This window comes from Phocoena phocoena, chromosome 3 (genome assembly GCF_963924675.1).
Source record: "Phocoena phocoena chromosome 3, mPhoPho1.1, whole genome shotgun sequence".
Lineage (NCBI taxonomy): Eukaryota > Metazoa > Chordata > Mammalia > Artiodactyla > Phocoenidae > Phocoena > Phocoena phocoena.
The window spans coordinates 18,216,781-18,236,089 of NC_089221.1; the positions used below are offsets into that span (position 1 = coordinate 18,216,781).

Sequence of the window (19,309 nt, forward strand, 5' to 3'; positions counted from 1 at the left end):
AGATTTTGCATTTGTATTCACTTTAAAAGTTAGTATTTGGTTCGAATTTTCTGAAGTCCCTGATTTTTCTTTTGTTTGGTACTGCTTAATAAATATTTTTAGACATGCTATAAATCCATTCTGTATTATTTGATAAATATTTTATTTTCTTTGTTCATGAAAGAATCACTAGACTGTAAGAAACTCTGAGAAGCTGTTTATCAATTTCTCTTCCCCTGTTTAAATCAATGACATTTTTTTCCCCCAAAAAAATGTTTCATAAAAACACAACTTAGGGCTTTCCTGGTGGCGCAGTGGTTGAGAGTCCGCCTGCCGGTGCAGGGGACACGGGTTCATGCCCCGGTCCGGGAGGATCCCACATGCCGCAGAGCGGCTGGGTCCGTGAGTCATGGCCGCTGAGCCTGCGCGTCCAGAGCCTGTGCTCCGCAAAGGGAGAGGCCACAACAGTGAGAGGCCCGCGTACCGCAAAAACAAACAAACAAACAAAACACAACTTAAATTTTATCTATGACTGAAGACTGCAATGATCTGGTGATTTGTTAAAACCAACCTTCCACCCTTCCACACCCTGGCACAATATGAAAACAAAACTAATATTTATTTTAGTGTGGAGATTCAGCCCTGAAGCCTCTCTTTATAAAGAGGATTTTTTTTTAATTTTCTTTTTAAAAATTTTATTTCTTTGGAAAACAATGAATATTTTCATGAACACCTTTAATAGGAACCAATATTAAGATCAAACATTGCTTTTAAAATGTGGGACTTACATATTGAATTTGATATTATCACATTTATTTCACTTTTCTCAGAGGGTAGGAAAAACAAATGTGTTTTGGCATACAGTTTAAAAAAGAAAAAAAGAGCATTTTAATTATAAGAAGATGGAGTCCAGAAAGTATTCTTCTTTTTTCCTTAAAAGGAATGAGAAGTCTGCGTGTTGCTATTGCTCCTTGACATAAAGACAGTGTCTTTGTTTTATGTCCTCTGTGTCTGAATCCCGCAATGCCATCACAGCAGAGTGTACTCTACACGACTGTAAATGATAAGAGTCTCAATAGGCACTTTAGTGGAATTAAGAAAAATCTAACACTCTTCCACCGTGATGCCACATAGCTATCTTCGTTCTAGGTTGTCACGTCAGTAAATTGTATTTAATAGGCCTGAGCTTGTCTCAGTGTGTTTCCAAAATAACAAAACAAAACCAAGCAAGTACACATTTTAGGAATTACCTTGTGTTGGCAGAATAAACCAAAACTGACAATATGATAAATATAGCAACTTGCTAGAAACCAAATAATCAAAGGAATCTTGTCCTAGAAAGCCCGGTATGTGTGTGTGTGTGTTTGTGTGTGTGTGTGTGTGGTGTGTGTGTAGAAGTGTGATTTCTATTTATGTTCCTTTCTCTTAAATTTCTTTTGTTGGTTGTGTTTTAGCCTTTGCTTCTCCCCTAAGTGACTTTATCAGTTTTATAACTCTCTTCTTCACCAAACATGTCTGCCAAGACTTTAAAGTGCGGTCCCCAGTCTGTTAGATAGGTGTAGTCCTGGTCTGCTTCCATGTTCAGAGATTCTATGGAGCTAAGAGAGTCGGCTACTGATCCATTGCCTTCATAGGCATATGTTGCCAGTGAGTCGTATGGTGGGGCGGTGGGGTCCATATCATTTTCCTGTAGCCTTTGATTAATGAAATCCCTTATGTCTGCGTTATCTTCCACTGGTGGTCTCTGACGAGGCAAACAGAGAGAGTCTGGTTTTATATCCCTGCGAATTTTGTTATCTTCAATCACCTTTGGGTTTCTCAGAGCACCAATGTCGAAAGCCTGGGTGTCTTCCTCCCCACCTCCTTCATCATCATAATGGATAACATTGTCTCTGATGTCTTCTTTAGAGGTCATCAGGGTGTCTTTCTTCTTCTGCCTTCGCAGAGCTACATACAGCACAACTATGGCTAGAACAAGACAAAAATTGCAATATGAGAATATGTCAGCCCATCTCTCCATAAAAAATAAAATTGATCAGGGCTGGCTGAGTGTTTTTAATGGTATCCTATTACTTTCAAAGTAAACATACTGTAGTCTATAAGGATCATATCTATGTTGACTTTTTTTCATTGTTTAAATTCAATTTCATCCTGGAATTGTAGCTAATATGAAACCATAGCAAAATTATTCACAAAATCAAACCATTGTAGCCTTATATTTAACATGTATTGTATTTAAATATCTCAGTGTCAGGTAAAAAGTATGAGTTACAAAATTTAAAAAGAAAGAAAAGAATGTTTGTTTCAATCATACAGAGAACTGTATAGTATTGAAGTAATAAAACTTGAATATTGTTTGCCCATAGCTAACACTTAGATATTATCCATACCTATATTTCTCAGTTGTTAACATTACTGTATTTATAATGAAATAAACACAAATCATGTGACAATCACTTTTAAATGCAATAAACAAGAAAGAGAGAGAGAAAGAATATAGAATCTAAGGGTCTTAGCTTTTCAAATTATGTCAACTAAGACCATAAATTATTTACATTTATGTGTCCTACCATATTGAGATAATTTCCAAACCAAATGTCTAGTATTCAGGTTACCTTCTTGAAGCAAGATAATATTTTGAAATACTTAATTTATAGACCCTCATTATTGAATAGCTTTGTTCCCCATTAACTCACAGCCATCATTACATCAATAGTGTTTATTTTTTTCTGGGAGTAAATAAGCACAGATTCACACCATGAAGTCAGTGCTCAACTTTGCCTGGCATAATACTCCCCTCTCCTCCACAGTGGTGGCAGTAGATTGAAAGCCAAAGTGTTTGATTTACCATAACAGAGTCTGGAAGGAAGACTCTTGTCATAGGATTAGAAAGTAGGAGACTGCATGATGACAAAAGCCCATTTATTCCCTCTTCTTCCAAAATTAAGGAGGAAGACAGAGGAGATATAGGTAGAGCTTCTGTACAACGGGCCTTGCAGAGATGTTTAGCACTCTGCACTCCTTCCAGGCTTTAGGCAAATCTCAGAACTAAAAGCACTATTGTTTGTTCACCCAGAGAGTGTGTGAGAGACTGTAAACCTCACAGAGAAACCCTGCATATTTATAAAATGGCTTTAGAGTATCTATGGCTGAGAAAGAGACTAGTTAAATGTGCTTGAGGGCCAAATAGAAGTTCCTAAGCACTGCAAGATTCTCACCCTAAAAAAAGACATAAAAATGGCTAAGAATCTGCTGGAAGATCTAAAGGAGTATGAGACTGGCTAAGGAGATCAAAGAATAGATGGATTTGTAAGCAGACCCCACGGCAAGACTAAGAGTGTCAACATTTGCAGCTGTGTCCTAGCAATTCACAACTAGGAGCAGGGTGGACACTTGGTAAATATCTGGATGAATGAGTGGCAGATGACAGTATGTGATAATGCTAACATAAGCAACATGAATTGTTACTCTGTAAGAGGGCCAAAGAGGACAAAGACGAACATCCAGAATATACCAAATCGTGCCTAGGTGGATATGGAAATCTTCTGGGACTCAGACAGCCCCTAGACAAGAGTATGAAAAAGAAACGCTTGTTTTGAAGTTAAACACCTAATTGATTTTGATCAACTTCAGTGTGAGAACATTATTTTGCATCTTCCCTTTTAAAGGGGTTTATATCATCAGCACAAACAGATGTCAGATATAATTTATAATTCTAAATTTTAAGGACATAAAGAATACTTTGTTCTACACATCAAGGTTATTTGCATGGAATTAATATCTGCATCATGCAAATTGGACTAGAACTTTACCCTCCAAACCAAAATGAGCTTCTGACTCAGAGAATGTTCTTCACAAATTAGTATATAATGCCTTGTACCATGCTTTACACCCTGGTACGTTTTTAAAATTCTATTTTCTAGCCTAGAGATAAAGGTAGGTATGTACATTTGTCAGAATATTTTGGTTAAATAATAAACATGAATATAGAAGCTGATCCCACAGTGCCCAACTGTACTTCTGTTGCAATTTTAATTTAAAGGAATGCTTAGAAAAATAGAAAATCTCTCTTTGCTTTTGTGAATCTGGCAGCGAATGAATAAATGAAATATAGTCAGCTGGACAGAGTTGATGGAAGAGGGAAACCCCTAAAGTAGGTTTTCATTCTCACAGAGATGTTACAGAATACATTTACTTCAAGCCTTTCCCTTTGCTGCCCTTCTTGATATTTCACTGTGTTCTGTTCTGTTCTAGTGGGAATGGTTAGAGTTTTTGATGTGAGGAGATCTGAGAAAAGTGGAATAAGAATTGTGTCTGGCCAGCACTTTAGACAGAAAAAAAATTTGGAGGTGCTTTTACCTTCTACTTCTTTCCTGTTCTTTCGCCTTTCTTTATCAAACTGTTATTTGACAACTACTGTTCATCTAGTATAATTTTAAAGGTTATACAACACTTTATTAGGCAGCAATAATTACTAGGCTGTAAAAAATGAATTTAAAACCGTTGTTGCCAATGAGACATTTGTCATAGAAAAGTTCATCGCAGCAAGTGCCACAAATTGTTATTACTTGAAAATTCCCTAGGGCTTGAACATACTTTTATATTTTTGATGATGTTATTGATTTATTTCTATTGGTATACTTCCATGAGGAATAAAATAGAAAATTAACACTCATAATATAATTAACTTTAATAATAATTATATAATTCAGTATAGATAGATAGTCTTCCTTCTATCCAGATGTAGCATCTCAATGAAGAAAAAACTGATTTACATGGTAAAATAAGGAGTGAGATACACAAATAAGGGAGGGGTAGAGAGAGAGAGAGAGAGAGGGAGAATATGTGATTAATATTGAAACCAACCTAAGAGTATAACAATGCACAGTAGGATTGCAATCAAAGCCCCGGTGCTAAGTCCTACAGGAAGAAAAATTGCTTCCACGTTACAAGACAGGATGGTACCATCAGAGTCACATCTACAAACTCGAATAGTCATTGTGTTTGTGCTGCTCTGGACAGGATAACTGCTGTCTTCTATTACAACCGGGAGGAAATACAACTCTTGCTGCCTGCGGCTGTATCCATTTCTTCGGGTTTCAATGCCAGCTGTGTTGTCTACAAAACATGACATTTATGATAAGATGGTTACCATGAGTATCACTTGAAATCTTCAAGTTGGTATCTGTTAAACAGTAGGAAGCTCTTCTTGAATCAGTAAAATACATCCATATTTTAATTCTTTCTTTTATCATTATGAAAGCTGCCAAAATGTAATCAAATGTATTCAAAGCAATCCTTAGGAAAAGAAGAAACATTAATCTTGTCTGGTGTACGAATTAAATTTTCTATTCAGAAAGAATAGAAAATTGTTTACAAGACAAGAATATGTTGTGTTGACAGCCTATTTTTTCTGACATCAAAATCTCACAGAGAAAAAATACTTCAGTGGATGTTTCCTTTCATGATTAGAAGAACCAAGATTACAAAGGATGAATCAGTTTAACATCTTACCTAAGAACCTGTTCTATAAAATTGACAAATATCAATATAATATTTCAGATAAAGCTTGATTTTTTATTTTTCCCTAATCCATATCTATAATACATATATATATATGAATATATATATATATATTTTCACTTTTGCAAAACAGCATAAGAAACATAGAAAGGAAAATAAAATGTGTGAAAAACATCGATTCATTAAAATTTTTAAATATCATGAATTATAATAATCATCACTTTAATATAATCACAAAATTAAATCATTTTAGTTTTGATATAATCAACGATACAATATTTACTTGGAATAATCCAAGGCAATAAGAATTTAAAATTTTATATTAGTTCCACTAATATTTCTATTGAAAGTGTTATTTTGCATGCACTTGTTCTCTTCTTTTTTTTTTTTGCGGTACGGGGGCCTCTCACTGTTGTGGCCTCTCCCGTTGCGGAGCACAGGCTCCGGACGTGCAGGCTCAGCGGCCATGGCTCACGGGCCCAGCCGCTCCGCGGCATGTGGGATCTTCCCAGACCGGGGCAAGAACACGTGTCCCCTGCATCGGCAGGCGGACTCTCAACCACTGCGCCACCAGGGAAGCCCCATCTTCTTTTATTTCTGTACATAAAAGTGGAATTTTTGTTTTATTCATAACACTTTTTCATTTTTTGAGTCTACTGAAGTCACTCCCAGAAACATTTTGCTGTTTTTTAGAAATATACTAACATTTAGTCCATTGTAGCCATACATGATACCTACTTTGGAATCAGGTAAAATAATTTTAGAAAGCTATAGTACTCATTAAAATACAAGTATGTCAGAAAAATGTTACTATATCAATAATATTCCATTCATTCTATTTGTAGATTATAATTTCAACAATGAAAAATTAGGCACCTTCTCTATACCCATTTCAGTCGGAAGCACAAAACTGAGAAGACTTTATGTGATAAGATAGAATTTGGCAGGGAAATATCTATTTTTCATTACACAGAGGATATTTTTAAATTGAGAAACAAAATATAAACCTGCCAAATGTCTATTATAATATTCCCAGTAAGAGTCAGTGGTGTCAGGCACTTGTGTTGACAGTAGAAATAGAAAAATGGGGACTAGTTGAATCAATATTGAAATCTTCAGCCATTGATGGTTGTATACTTGAGTCTGGGGAAAGGAACCGTCAAGGATTAAAGCCTGAAACCTGGATGAAAGTGATTAATAGAAATAGGAAGTCAGAGCCTCTGGTGTATTTGCACTTAGGGAGCTAGGGGGTTTGCTATTCTTGAACATGTTATGTCCAAAGGCAGTCTCCCCTTTTTTAAAGATTTATTTTTAACCCAGTATTATTATTGATATGTGACCATATAGAATTCATTATGCTGTCCATGGTGGGAAGAAAAAAGACATATTAAACCTCATTTTCACCCATAAAATGGTTTCCATCGATTGACAGATAAAGAAAATGCGATATATATTGTATATACACACAATGGAATATTATTCAGCCATAAGAAAGAAGGAAACCCTGCCATTTGTGACTACATGGATGAACCTGGAGCGTATTATGCTAGTGAAATAGACCGCACAAAGACAAATACTGCATGGTAACACTTATATGCAGAATGCAAGAAAAAAAAAAAAAAAAAAAGCAGAACTCATAGAAATAGAAAGTAGAAAAATGGTTGCCAGGGGCTGAGGGTGGGAGAAATAGGGAAAGGTTGGTGAAAGGATACAAACTATCAGCTATAAGATGAATAAAGTCTGAGGATCTGACATATAGCATGGTTACTGTAATTGATAACACTGTACATTATAACTGAAATTTGCTGAAAGAATAGAACTTAAATGTTCTCACAAAAAAAAGAAAGGTGAAAAAAAGTGTCTATCCATTTAAACAAAAAAACTTACAGTTACACTTAAAATATATCAAGATAAAACAGGGGATATGGTAAATGGCATGAGTGGCAAATACATGTTCAGATCATGAAAAAATAATATACTTTGAGGCAAGATGATCTGATTCATATTATTATGATTAATCATATATAGATTCTCCAGCAAAGATAAAATGGTGGAAAATAGTCAATACTTTTGTTCCTGAATGATGTGACCATCTACTCAGTTAACCAAGCCAATGATCTAGAAGTCTTATTAGTTTTCTTCTTCATCATATTTATATATGGAATCTAAGAGATCTAGAATGAAGCTCTATGTATTCTATCTCCAACCACTCACCTCTATCCTCACAGCCATTACCTTAATCCATTGGATTGTCCTAATCCAAGACTCTCTCATCCATTTTCTACAAGAGTATCAGAAATAGTTTTGTATCCTTCTATTGTCTTTTCCACACTGCATCCAGACTGACTTGCTAAAGTGCAAATCTGAATATGTTAAACTCTTGTGTAAACCTTTCAAAGACTTCTCAGGTCATTGGATTTAAGTTATACACTTTTTAAATGACTTATAGACAGGTTGACCTATGGTTCAGTTTGACTTGGACAGCTCTGTTTTAGATGTGCTGCTCTAATTAAAATGACAAACACTGTCCACTGCTATTCTCAAACATACTCCAGTTTCCATGATAAAACATGTGGTATCCCTACCTATAAGGCCTTTCATAATTGGGACCTTGTTTCATTCCCAGCCGTTCCTCACATTACGTTATTTGATGAGGCAAATCTTATTGAATTTCCTTCTGTGACTCTAATTTCCTTCCCCCAAGTATTTGAAGAAAACTAACTTTAACTTTCTCAAAGCATCCTTTGATTCCTATCAATCATCATCATTATATCATCCATCTTATCACTTGCTCATTTGTTCCATAAGCATAGAATCTAGCAAGAATTAGCTTTTTTCTACCCAATATTATGAACTCAGGAGTTTTTATTCCCGATATTATGTCTACAGAAACTTAGAAGAGATAAAATATCTAAAGTCACAGAACAAATAAAGTCAGAACAACTGATCAGTACTTAGCCTTATTATATCTAATCCAGTGTCCTTTATATTTTTGTAGATTTTAGTAGCAGCAGATGTGATAATATTAGTGATAGTGATGGCAGTGGTGGCAGAAATGTAAGTGTAGTTATGATGGCAGAGGTGGTAGCTAAAATTACCTTAAAGGTAATAGGTTTTAGACATTGTGTTAAAGGATTTGCATACATTATTGTATTTAATAAATGAACCATGAGGTTAATTTATTTTAACTATGAGGTTGAAATTCTTTAGTATAATTTAATATATTGATAATCTGCCATTAAGTAGTAATGCAAGGGGAGTGAAAACCTATATCATTCTCATTACAAAGCCTGTATTTTTGACCTGTGCCATACCATGTGTTATTCAAATAAAACAGTTACTTGTATGTATAAACAGTGCATGTAGAACAAATGATATATTTAAAACATGAAAAGTATTCAATTTCCCAGATAGCTTATTGTTTGTTTGACTCATTAAGGGAATGTCCACATTATAAATGGAAGTAATTTGCCTCATTAGATATAGTCTATATAAGTTAACATTTAGTTTACTACTAGCCATAAAATTTTGTATTTCTTATATATGCCTTTCTATATTTTATGAGCTTGAGTGCTTTTAGGAAGAGCATGGATTTCTACCTTTGTGTCCTTTTACAAAGTTGCATGATAAAAGGTAAATTTTTATGTGGTTAAACTTACTTCTGAAGTCACGAACTGTAAAATTTGGTTTGATGGCAGCTTCAGGTGATAATTTAAAGGAGAATTGCTGCCCAGCAGGTGAAAGATCTCGGTCTGCAGCGCTGACTACCTGAATTATCTGAAACAAAGTTGAGATGAGACTTGAAATCAGTCATCAGTTTCAAAGGGAACTCTACACACCAGGCTAATAAGTTTATTTAGTGAAACATGCAAGTAAACAGAAATGATATTTTTTGAATTCATATCAGTAGGCCAATTATTTACAAATATTTTTTATAAACAAGTAGCTAAATATTTACAGTTTAATAACAGCAGGTACAAGTATAGGGTATGGGCTAATTCCAAATCGATATCTACATAACTAAAAAGGTTAATGCCATTGAAAATTCTCACTAATAAACAAAATAAAATTAAAATGTACTTGCTTGCATTTTAAATTACATGAAATAAATGCTTTCTAACCTGATTATTTAAAAGTCCTTGCAAAGCAAAATTTTAGTATCATTATGTTTGTGAGAATGAGTTTTATTTTCATAACTAAGTAAGATGATGAGAAAGAGATACACAGGATGTAGATCTGTTTTTGTTGTTCCGTTTCTTTTCCCGCAGTGGATAAGATACAAATTGTGTTTTCACAGAATTTTTCTTCTTAAGAAGTAAGTATGACTAACCTTGTTTCAAAATTTTTCCTAAATTGTTCCCATAAGTGTGTAATCTAAGTAGTTAAAATTCTGATACTTCAGTGAGATGCCCTTAAGAATTTGGAGGTTAACTTCCAAGGGCCAAACTATGAAACTGATATTTCACTATATATGTAAACAAATCAGAATGGCTTTGAGGTATTTCTTTATTAACATATCCAATGGTTTTGCATCAGGAAGAATTTCAGGAAGTGTGTGCTAAAGGGGATAAAAGCAGTGTGCTGATCAGGTGACCACACTCTTAGACTAAGTTTGAATTTGCCAGAGGAAGACCTTACATTTCAAGTATGACATTCTGCTCCCAGCGGGCAAAGCCTGCATCCTGTACTCTTAGATTGATGCCATTAAACATGTCAGTTATTTACCCCTTTTTGTTTTTATTCCATGGTTGAAACCCAGTCTTATGACTATGATCTACCTTCCCATATAGCTGTGTGTGCTCGTAGGCACACACAGAAACACACAGGAGCACACAAATGTGTACACTGGGGCTTCGAGTGTCTAGTGCAGTACTAGTAGTTTGTATTTTGACAATGGGTCCTCTAATGAGAAATTCAGTTCCCTATTTTAGTGTAAATCAGTCACACAGGATCTATTTAGTCTTTAGAATTGTCATGGATTCAACACCGAAGGCTAAATATGGCAATTTAGTCAAATAATTACCATACAGACCCTGTAAAACTTCAACTTTCCTTCACATGTGCTCAGATTACTATATCTCACCCCTAAAATTTCTTTAAATTTTTGGGAATTAATTTGTGAAGTTCTGTTTTGTTTTGCCTTTGCTATCAACTAGCACAATTATTTACTAAATTAACATCAAAACTTATCAAGAACGTAACTTTACAATGAAGAAACATCCTTTAAAATAGCATACGGAGATGAAATTTTTGGTATAAACTGGTACTTATCTGTAATTGACACTTGAGAGTTATTGCCCTAAGTAAAACAACTCCCATACTTCATTGGTTCATCATATAAATCACTATTGATTTATATAGCATCATCTTTCTTTTCTCTTACTTCTTTTGAAGATAGACACACAGATAGATAGATAGATAGATAGATAGATAAATAAGCCATACATACATATATACATGCATACATATTCAATTATAGTCCAGAAGAGATAGATAGTTCCTATGCATAGTTTCTAGACAAGGGTCAGGATGGCTGGGGTCAAAAGCAGAAAATGCTCATATACTACATTTCAGACATTTCAGGGTTATTTTTTGTATGTAAATAAGATGCAGAATGCCCCAAAAAAGAGCTTCCAATGTCCCCACAGATTCCTTACCACTTTGTCTAAATATAAGAAAATCAAGTTATCTCTAATAACTTCTACTATTCCCAACTTTTTAAACTCTTTAATTTACTGGAGAAACATAGAAGCATTAAATAGAGTTCTATTTCCAAAAGGCTTTCACTTAGTGCATTACAAAATTCTGATTGCTGTGAAATCATTAATGTTCCTAAATTACCTAAAAATAATGGATTGGATTTTTGGGGTGGCAGTAGAAGGCTCTGAAAAGTGGAGAATAGCTAAGTTGTAGAATTTTGGTAAACCTCTTATAACTCTGCAAATAACCACTTCAGGTTATTTATTTATGTAAACATTTATGCAGCATCTACTATTTCAGACAATAAATCAGGCACTGGGTTCACTCCATGTAAATTTTGGATGCATTTAAAGTGATAAAGCATTAAAACTTTAAAAAAATGTATTTCTGTGTCTGTTCAAAATTAATAATTCAAATTTATCACTTGGTAAAATATGACTAAGTCATACTGTAATAAAGTTAATACTTTCCCCAAATTATCAAAAGCAGTAATAGAGAAGCACAGTCCACTAGAAGTTTCTGTACTGATGGAAATACTCTACATCTATACTGATAAAGACGGTAGCCACCCATCTCATACAGCTACTGAGCACTTGAAATGGGGCATGTGTGAATGAGAACATACACTTTAACTTTTATTTAATATTAATTTAATACCTATAAGGCTAGTGAATATCACAGGGTTAGAACTATGGGACAAATATCCCATGAAGCAGTAGAAAACATTCAAATTGAAACAAATACTAGATATTATAACAGGAACTTTTTCAATAAAGATACCATTTTAAATATTGAGATATTTCTTCAAGTAAGAATTAAAACTTCAAATTTACTTAAATGAGTAGTTATGCTATTTAAAGATAATTGAAATAGCAAAGCAAAGCATACTGATGTATTTTTCTTTTGGAACCTAGGTATACAATATTGGATTAATTATATTCTTGTTTCATATCACACTCTTAGCATTTGCTCATGCCTGGTTCCTATTATATTATGTTATTTTACATTATATTATATCATATTATATTATATATTCACTCATTCATTTATAATAGTGTAGAAAAAAGCTAGCTACCCACCATGATCCACATAAACTCTAGGATTTTGACGATAACGTTTATCAACTATATGGTCCTTCCTCATATCCTCTCCCCACTAGAACCTCCCTCCATAGCAATACTTAATAAGAAAATGTAATTCAGATATTTTGAATAACCCAGATGCTCTACTCAAGGCCACCAGAGAAAGCTTTCCATTATTCAAGGGCTTAAGAATTTTTATGTACCCTTCATAAAAGCATGTGAGCAAAGCAAGAAATACTATAGAAGAATGTAGTCTAAAGTTTCTTGCTTCCTGGATTTATAGTCACAAGGTCTTTAGAAATTCCACAGTATACAAATGGAAAACAGCGTAATCTGCAATCCCAGAACTTTTAGTTATACAAAGAATATTCACTAGGCCATCATCACTTTATCCCCTGTGGTATTAACTCCACATCCAAAATATACCATTAATTCAAAAGAATTTACTATCTTTTATGGTTTCTTTTATGAAGACATAAGATCCATGTGTGTATATTCATGCAAGGTCATATAACCTAAAACACATGCATATAGTGGGTGTTTATACACTCTTAACAATATTGATAAGATACCTGTCCTGGTTTGGCATTTTCACACACAGCTGTCTCATATGGCACAGATATTTCTGGAGGAAATTCATTGACATCTAGGACATTAATTAATATGTTGACTCTGCTGGTTAGTAATGGGTTACCTGTTAAAAACATAAAAGCAGAAAAGATGATTACAAAATCTGATCAGTTATTGCTCTTATAGTAAACAGCAATAACATTTTTAAAAATCAGCATTCATATGGAATCCAAATGACCTTTCCTTTATGGGAAGCTGAGGCACTGTGCCAAATATAAATGATGAAAAGATGGATTTACAGGCAGATAATGCTATATTTAAAACAGATAACCAACAAGGACCTACTGTATAGCACAGGGACCTCTGCTCAATATTCTGTAATAATCTAAATGGGAAAAAATTTGAAAATGAATAGATACATGTATATGTATAACTGAATCACTTTGCTGTACACCTGAAACTAATACAACATTGTTAATCAAATATACTCTAGTAAAAAAATAATTTTTTTAATTATAAAAAATAGATGAATACTGGCGCTATCAATGTCACGCTGTCAGATCACCAGCTGTGCACTATACCAGTATTTATCCCTGAAAATCAACACCAAAGTTAAGGTCAAACATTTAGCTGGTATTTCATCACAAGTGTAGCCATCATACCAGGGTTAGTTCACAGGATCAATCTTCACTAATAGTGATATTTTTCACTGGATAAAACATATGTTTTTCCATGTTGTGTCTATAATTTTATTGGGTAGTATCATCTACATATTTAAATAACTCTCTCAAAATGATTCCTCCAAAAAGGGATGATAAACTCCAAGAATGAAGGAGAGATTGCTTTGCATAGACGAAAATTAAAATAAATTTAAGGAAGTAGAAGTAAGAGATAGATTGTGGAAAACTAAGATGCACCCTGAAATTACTTGCTGGTGATAAGAAAGGAAAGAATAAACAGCCTTTCCTTCTTGAAATATCAAAAAAATTAGTTTGAAAAATTATCTCTGCCAAAATTCCGTCACAATTTTTAGCCCCCGCCTGTGATATATTACCGGCCTCTCTGTCATTTGCTGAAGAAGACCAGAAATAATTAAACTAATAAGGCATAACATAATGCACATCTTTCAACTTATTTATTTTACCTAATGAAGTTATACAGATGGATAAAGTGCCCCAAATTGTCAAAGGATCTTGTCCAAAGTCACACATCTAGAGGGATGGGGAGTTAATATTCAAACCCAGGACTATGGAAATCCAAATATTATGTTCATTCCACCAGACCTTTTTAAATGATTGGTTATTGTGTTAGGTTCTTCATCTGCAGTGCCACTGAAGATTCATAATGTTAGGATTCTTATAGATCTCTATCTGGATGCTTTTAAAGAATGAATACAAATCTCACCACATGACTGATTCTGATAAGCCTACAATATTCTGCTGTGCTAAAATTTATCTAAAAAAATAAAATGCACCATCAGCCGTAGCTTAAGAAATGTTCACATATTCATATATGACACAGTGAAATCCAACATTGTGTACCAGTACAGGCACAGATAACATAAAGGGAAGAGAAATGGTATATTTTGTAATATGGGTTGTGTTTATAGAAGGTGTATTGGTAATCTTGGAGAAGGATGCAAAAAATATCTATTTATTCAAAAATTAATATTGGTTACATGGCACTATCTTATCTGGTAGAAAAGGTTTGGTTCAGTTTTCACAAGTTATTTAATCTTTCTTCAACTCATGATATTAATAGGTGCTAATTCATAAGTTTTTTAGTTTGTTGTATTAAATGAGTGTTCTACAGAATGTTAGATTAGTTTTGGTAAATTATCATTACTCTTATCACCAACTGTAATTTGTGGAGATGATCTAGCTCATCTTCTGTTATTGATATTAAGTACTCATATATCATAAAATACAGATAAAATCAACAGTTTGGTTAAATTTGGTTCAGTTTCCTAAACAAACTATAAATTATCAAAAACTACAGCAAAGTCAATGCCTAATACTTCATAATACTTATAATGTACCCATATTCTAAGACACATTTCACAGGTAAGCTCATTTAGGTTCCACAGGCAACTCTAATATAAAGCCATTATTATCCCTTATTGTATATGGAACTCTGAAGAACGGAGGGGGAATGTAACTCTTCCAAAAATTCCGAGTTAAAAGTGGTAAGATGGGTTTTGAATCCAAGTGTTCTAGTTTCAAGTCCATGCTCTTAAACTCTATTATATATTAACCTATTCAACTTCTGTACAATGTACAAATCAGCCTCTACTTCCTACTTTACTTGGTACATAATTTACAAGTCCCAAGGACATATGAAGAAGAAACTGTTTTTTTTCCCTCAGGATTATAGTTTTATTTTAAGTTAGTGTGAGGATGGGGCAAGACTTCTCTCAAAATTATGTTTATAGTACAGATTTAATTTTATAATGTATAAATATGTTATTAATTCAAGCTTATTTTTACCCTTGAAAAATTCCCTTTTGGTAGTTTTAAATATTTATCCTCCTGCAATATAGATTTGAACATCTGTTCCAATGAGTACTATGGCTCAAAATATGATCAGTATTGTAACATCTTATTATTAAAAGTGTTTCTCAAAGGTGTGCTTTTAGTATTTTAGCTAAGACAAATATTTTGTTGTGTGAGATTTTCCTGTGCACTGTAGGATTTGTAGAAATACTGAATTTTAAATGTCACTAATCATCACTGTGGAAATTACAAAATAAATGCCCAAACAAGAATAGAGGAAAAACTATAATAACAACAAAGACAAGTTATTCATACTGTTGAAAATGAGTGATGGGTTTATGGGTTTCATTATATAATTCTCTCTTCTACTGCATATTTGTAAAACTTTTTATAGTTAAATGTTTGTCACCTTATATTTGTAAATCTGTCTGGGTACATAGTAACATTTCTGTTTGAGAACTACTATACTCAAGCAAGCATTGATCTTTTCACAAAGTAATATATTTATTAGAGTAATATATATATATATATATATATATGTTTTCATTTATAATTCATTAAATTATGTGAAAAATTAATGACTTATTTCCTTTCTGACTCATCTAATCTTTGAAAGAGCAATGACGAAATTTGTTTAAACTTGATTTGGCATGAGCATTATTATCTGAATCTTTGCCAAATTAGAAACTAGTTATCATTGAATACTTAGAAAGTAAATTCAATTATGAACTTTGAAATTTTAAATAACCAAAATCTTACACAATTAATTGCTGTGTTCTTAGTAGTCAAGCCATTTAAACTCTAATTATCACTGACCCATGTTGCTTATATTGAATAACTAGCTTATTAATAATTTGGGGCTCAGATAAATAATCGATAACTAATTCTATTTTTGTCCCTCATGGCTTCAAGAATGTTTTGCTAGATCTTCTTTCTTTATCCTTGGTGATATCTCAATCAGATCCCATAACTTTTTGAGTCAATTTGAGTTAGAACTGCCTTATTAGTAGTATTTTAAAGAATGGCTTAAACTAAGAAAATAAAAAAAAATTAAGGCCAAATTATGAAAATCAATAATAAAGGAGTAGTGAAAAATCAATATTTATGTATTTCACTTAATACCATAAGTGAAATACATATTATAAAATAATATTATAAATTTATGTCAAAAATTTAGTTAACATAGATGGACTGGACAAATTCCTAGGAAGACATAAATTGTCATACTGACCCCAAAATTAAAGAGAAAATCTTAATAGACTGAAAACAAGTGGAAAAAATTAAGCTGTAATTAAAAATTTCCCCATCAAGAAAAAGTCATGCCTTCATGGCTTCACTGAGAAAGTCTATCAACTACTTATAGACCACATAATATCAAATCTTTGCAAACCCTTTCAGCAAATAGAGGAGAAAACACCAGCTTATTCGTTGTTTCTTAATGCCAAAAGTCAATTTAAAACATCAGAAAAAAACCAAAGCATGGGGCTTCCCTGGTGGCGCAGTGGTTGAGAATCTGCCTGCTAATGCAGGGGACACGGGTTCGAGCCCTGGTCTGGGAAGATCCCACATGCCGCGGAGCAACTAGGCCCGTGAGCCACAGCTACTGAGCCTGCGCATCTGGAGCCTGTGCTCCGCAACAAGAGAGGCCGCAATAGTGAGAGGCCTGCGCACCACGATGAAGAATGGCCCCTGCTTGCCACAACTAGAGAAAGCCCTCGCACAGAAACGAAGACCCAACACAGCAAAAATTAATTAATTAATTAATAATTAAAAAAAAAAAAAAAGCATGGACTAATATCACTCATGAACACAGGTACAAAAATTCCTTAACAAAATATTAGCAAGTTGATGCCAGAAGCTTATTAGAAAACTAATGTATAATGACCAAATAGCATTTATCCTATGGGTGAAAGGTTAGTTTAACATCTAATAATAGTCAATGTGATATATCATATTAACAGAAGAAAGAACAAAAAAATCACATAGCCATCTCAATAGACTCAGCATTAGCATTTGAAAAAATTTATCCATTCATGATTTTATAAAAAATTCTCAACAAATAATGAATAGAAGGCAACATCTTCAACCTGACATAGTCCATCTATAAGAAAACCATAGCCAGTATCATACTCAGTGGTGAAAGGCTAAATATTTTCTCTTTAATATTGAGCACATGGCAAGAATGTCTGCTCTGACCACATATTGACCATTGCACTAAAGGGTTTATCCAGTGCAAATAAAAATAAAAATTTAAAAAGTATTCAGATTGAAAAGAAAAAGTATTTTTTATCAAAAAATGACAAGACCCTGTATGGAGGAAACCCTAAAGAATCCACAAAACACTTATAGATCAAATCAAGTATATTAAGGCTGTGGGATAAGACAGCAATATAAAAAAAGGCCATTTTATACCTAATATATTAGCAAAGAAGAAACTGACATAGAACTGTGAAAAATTCAATTCACAATAGAATCAAAGATAATAAAATATTTAGGAATAAATTTAGCAAAATAAAGGTAGGACTTATAAACTGAAATTCACAAATCATAGCTGAGAGAAATAAAATGGATTGCTGATGGAAAGGATCACAGGCAGAAATACAGAGGTGTATAGTCATTTTGGAAAATACATTGGAATTTTCTTTAAACCTTAAACATGAACTTATAAGCCAACAACTCCATTCCTAGGTCTCTCCCCAAGAGAATGAAATGAATGTCCACCAAAAGCCTGTATATGTGCATGGAAATATTATGCATATAGTCCCAAACTGGGAACAATTCTAATGTCTATCTTTTGGTGAATAGATAAACCGTGGCATATCCATACAATAAAATTCTTCAACAATAAAAAGGAACAAAACAGTGATACGTGCTACAACAACATGACTGAACCTCAATTATATTATGCTTCATTGATAAGAAAAGAAGACTGGCATCACTCCTTACTTGGAGTTTAATTAGCTGCAGAAAGTAAAATGTTTCAGTGCCTTTGGGTTTCTGAAGTACAAGAGCATTCTGAAGATTCCAGCCCCCAACTGTCAAGTCTTCCAGACTTCCTGGGGCAGATATTAAGAAGAATTCTTTTAGAATTCCTGACGCAGGGCTTCCCTGGTGGCACAGTAGTTAAGAATCTTCCTGCCAACGCAGGGGACATGGATTCGAGACTTGGTCCGGGAAGATCCCACATGCTGCGGAGCAACTAAGCCCGTGCGCCACAACTACTGAGCCTGTGCTCTAGAGCCTGCGAGCCACAACTACTGAGCCCGTGTGCCACAACTACTGAAGCCCGCATGCCCTAGAGCCCGTGCTCCGCAACAAGAAAAGCCACTACAATGAGAAGCCTGTGCACCGCCATGAAGGGTAGCCCCCGCTCACCACAACTAGAGAAAGCCTGCGTGCAGCAACAAAGACCCAACGCAGCCAGAAATAAATAAAAATAAAATAAATTAATTAAAAAAAAAAAAAAGAATTCCTGACCCAGAGAAACTCCATTGTAATTTGTTATGCAGCAATGGATAAAAAATCCCTAGTGATAAGAAATATTAAAATATATATTAAAAGGAAAGAAGGGTTCTAACTATGGGGCTGCAGCTGCAATGGGCTCCTCAGGGCACATCGGCCGTTGTGCCAGGAACAACATTCATTTCCAGGGGCCACACAGGAACTTTGCCCCAGGGGTCTGCTGCTGGGGGTGGAACTCCCACTTGGTTCCAGGTCTGCACTTCCAGCAAGGCTTCTACTTCCAAGGAGACTGAGGCAGCTATCAGCTCCCACAGTCCCCAGGCCTCCTGGAATGACGTCACCACCCTTTGGAACCACATGTCACCCTGCCCTGACTCGCAGGGCCTCTGAGCCCACCTACCTGCCCTCTGTGGCTGTGGGTTGGGAATGGGTTGGGGTCCTCTGGGACACGGAGACTGGCCTGGGGTGACCGACTAACAAGTCCCAGGAGGTTGCTCGCAG

The 19,309-nt window shown here is 34.4% G+C and overlaps 1 protein-coding gene across 2 annotated transcripts in view; it reads right to left on the bottom strand.

Moving 5' to 3' along the window:
• Nucleotides 1-584: 584 nt before the first annotated feature.
• The window catches only part of CDH12 (cadherin 12), a 274,173-nt gene continuing 255,448 nt past the window's right edge, over nt 585-19,309 (bottom strand). The window contains exons 8-11 of one of the 2 annotated variants that reach the window (XM_065874328.1): nt 12,857-12,978; nt 9,162-9,279; nt 4,846-5,097; nt 585-1,947 (exon numbers count right to left, since the gene is read on the bottom strand). In XM_065874328.1, coding sequence (XP_065730400.1) covers nt 1,448-1,947; nt 4,846-5,097; nt 9,162-9,279; nt 12,857-12,978 — 992 coding nt within the window. In that variant the 3' untranslated portion in view covers nt 585-1,447. The remainder of the gene's footprint in view (nt 1,948-4,845; nt 5,098-9,161; nt 9,280-12,856; nt 12,979-19,309) is intronic. The other variant, XM_065874329.1, reaches the window with a different exon arrangement.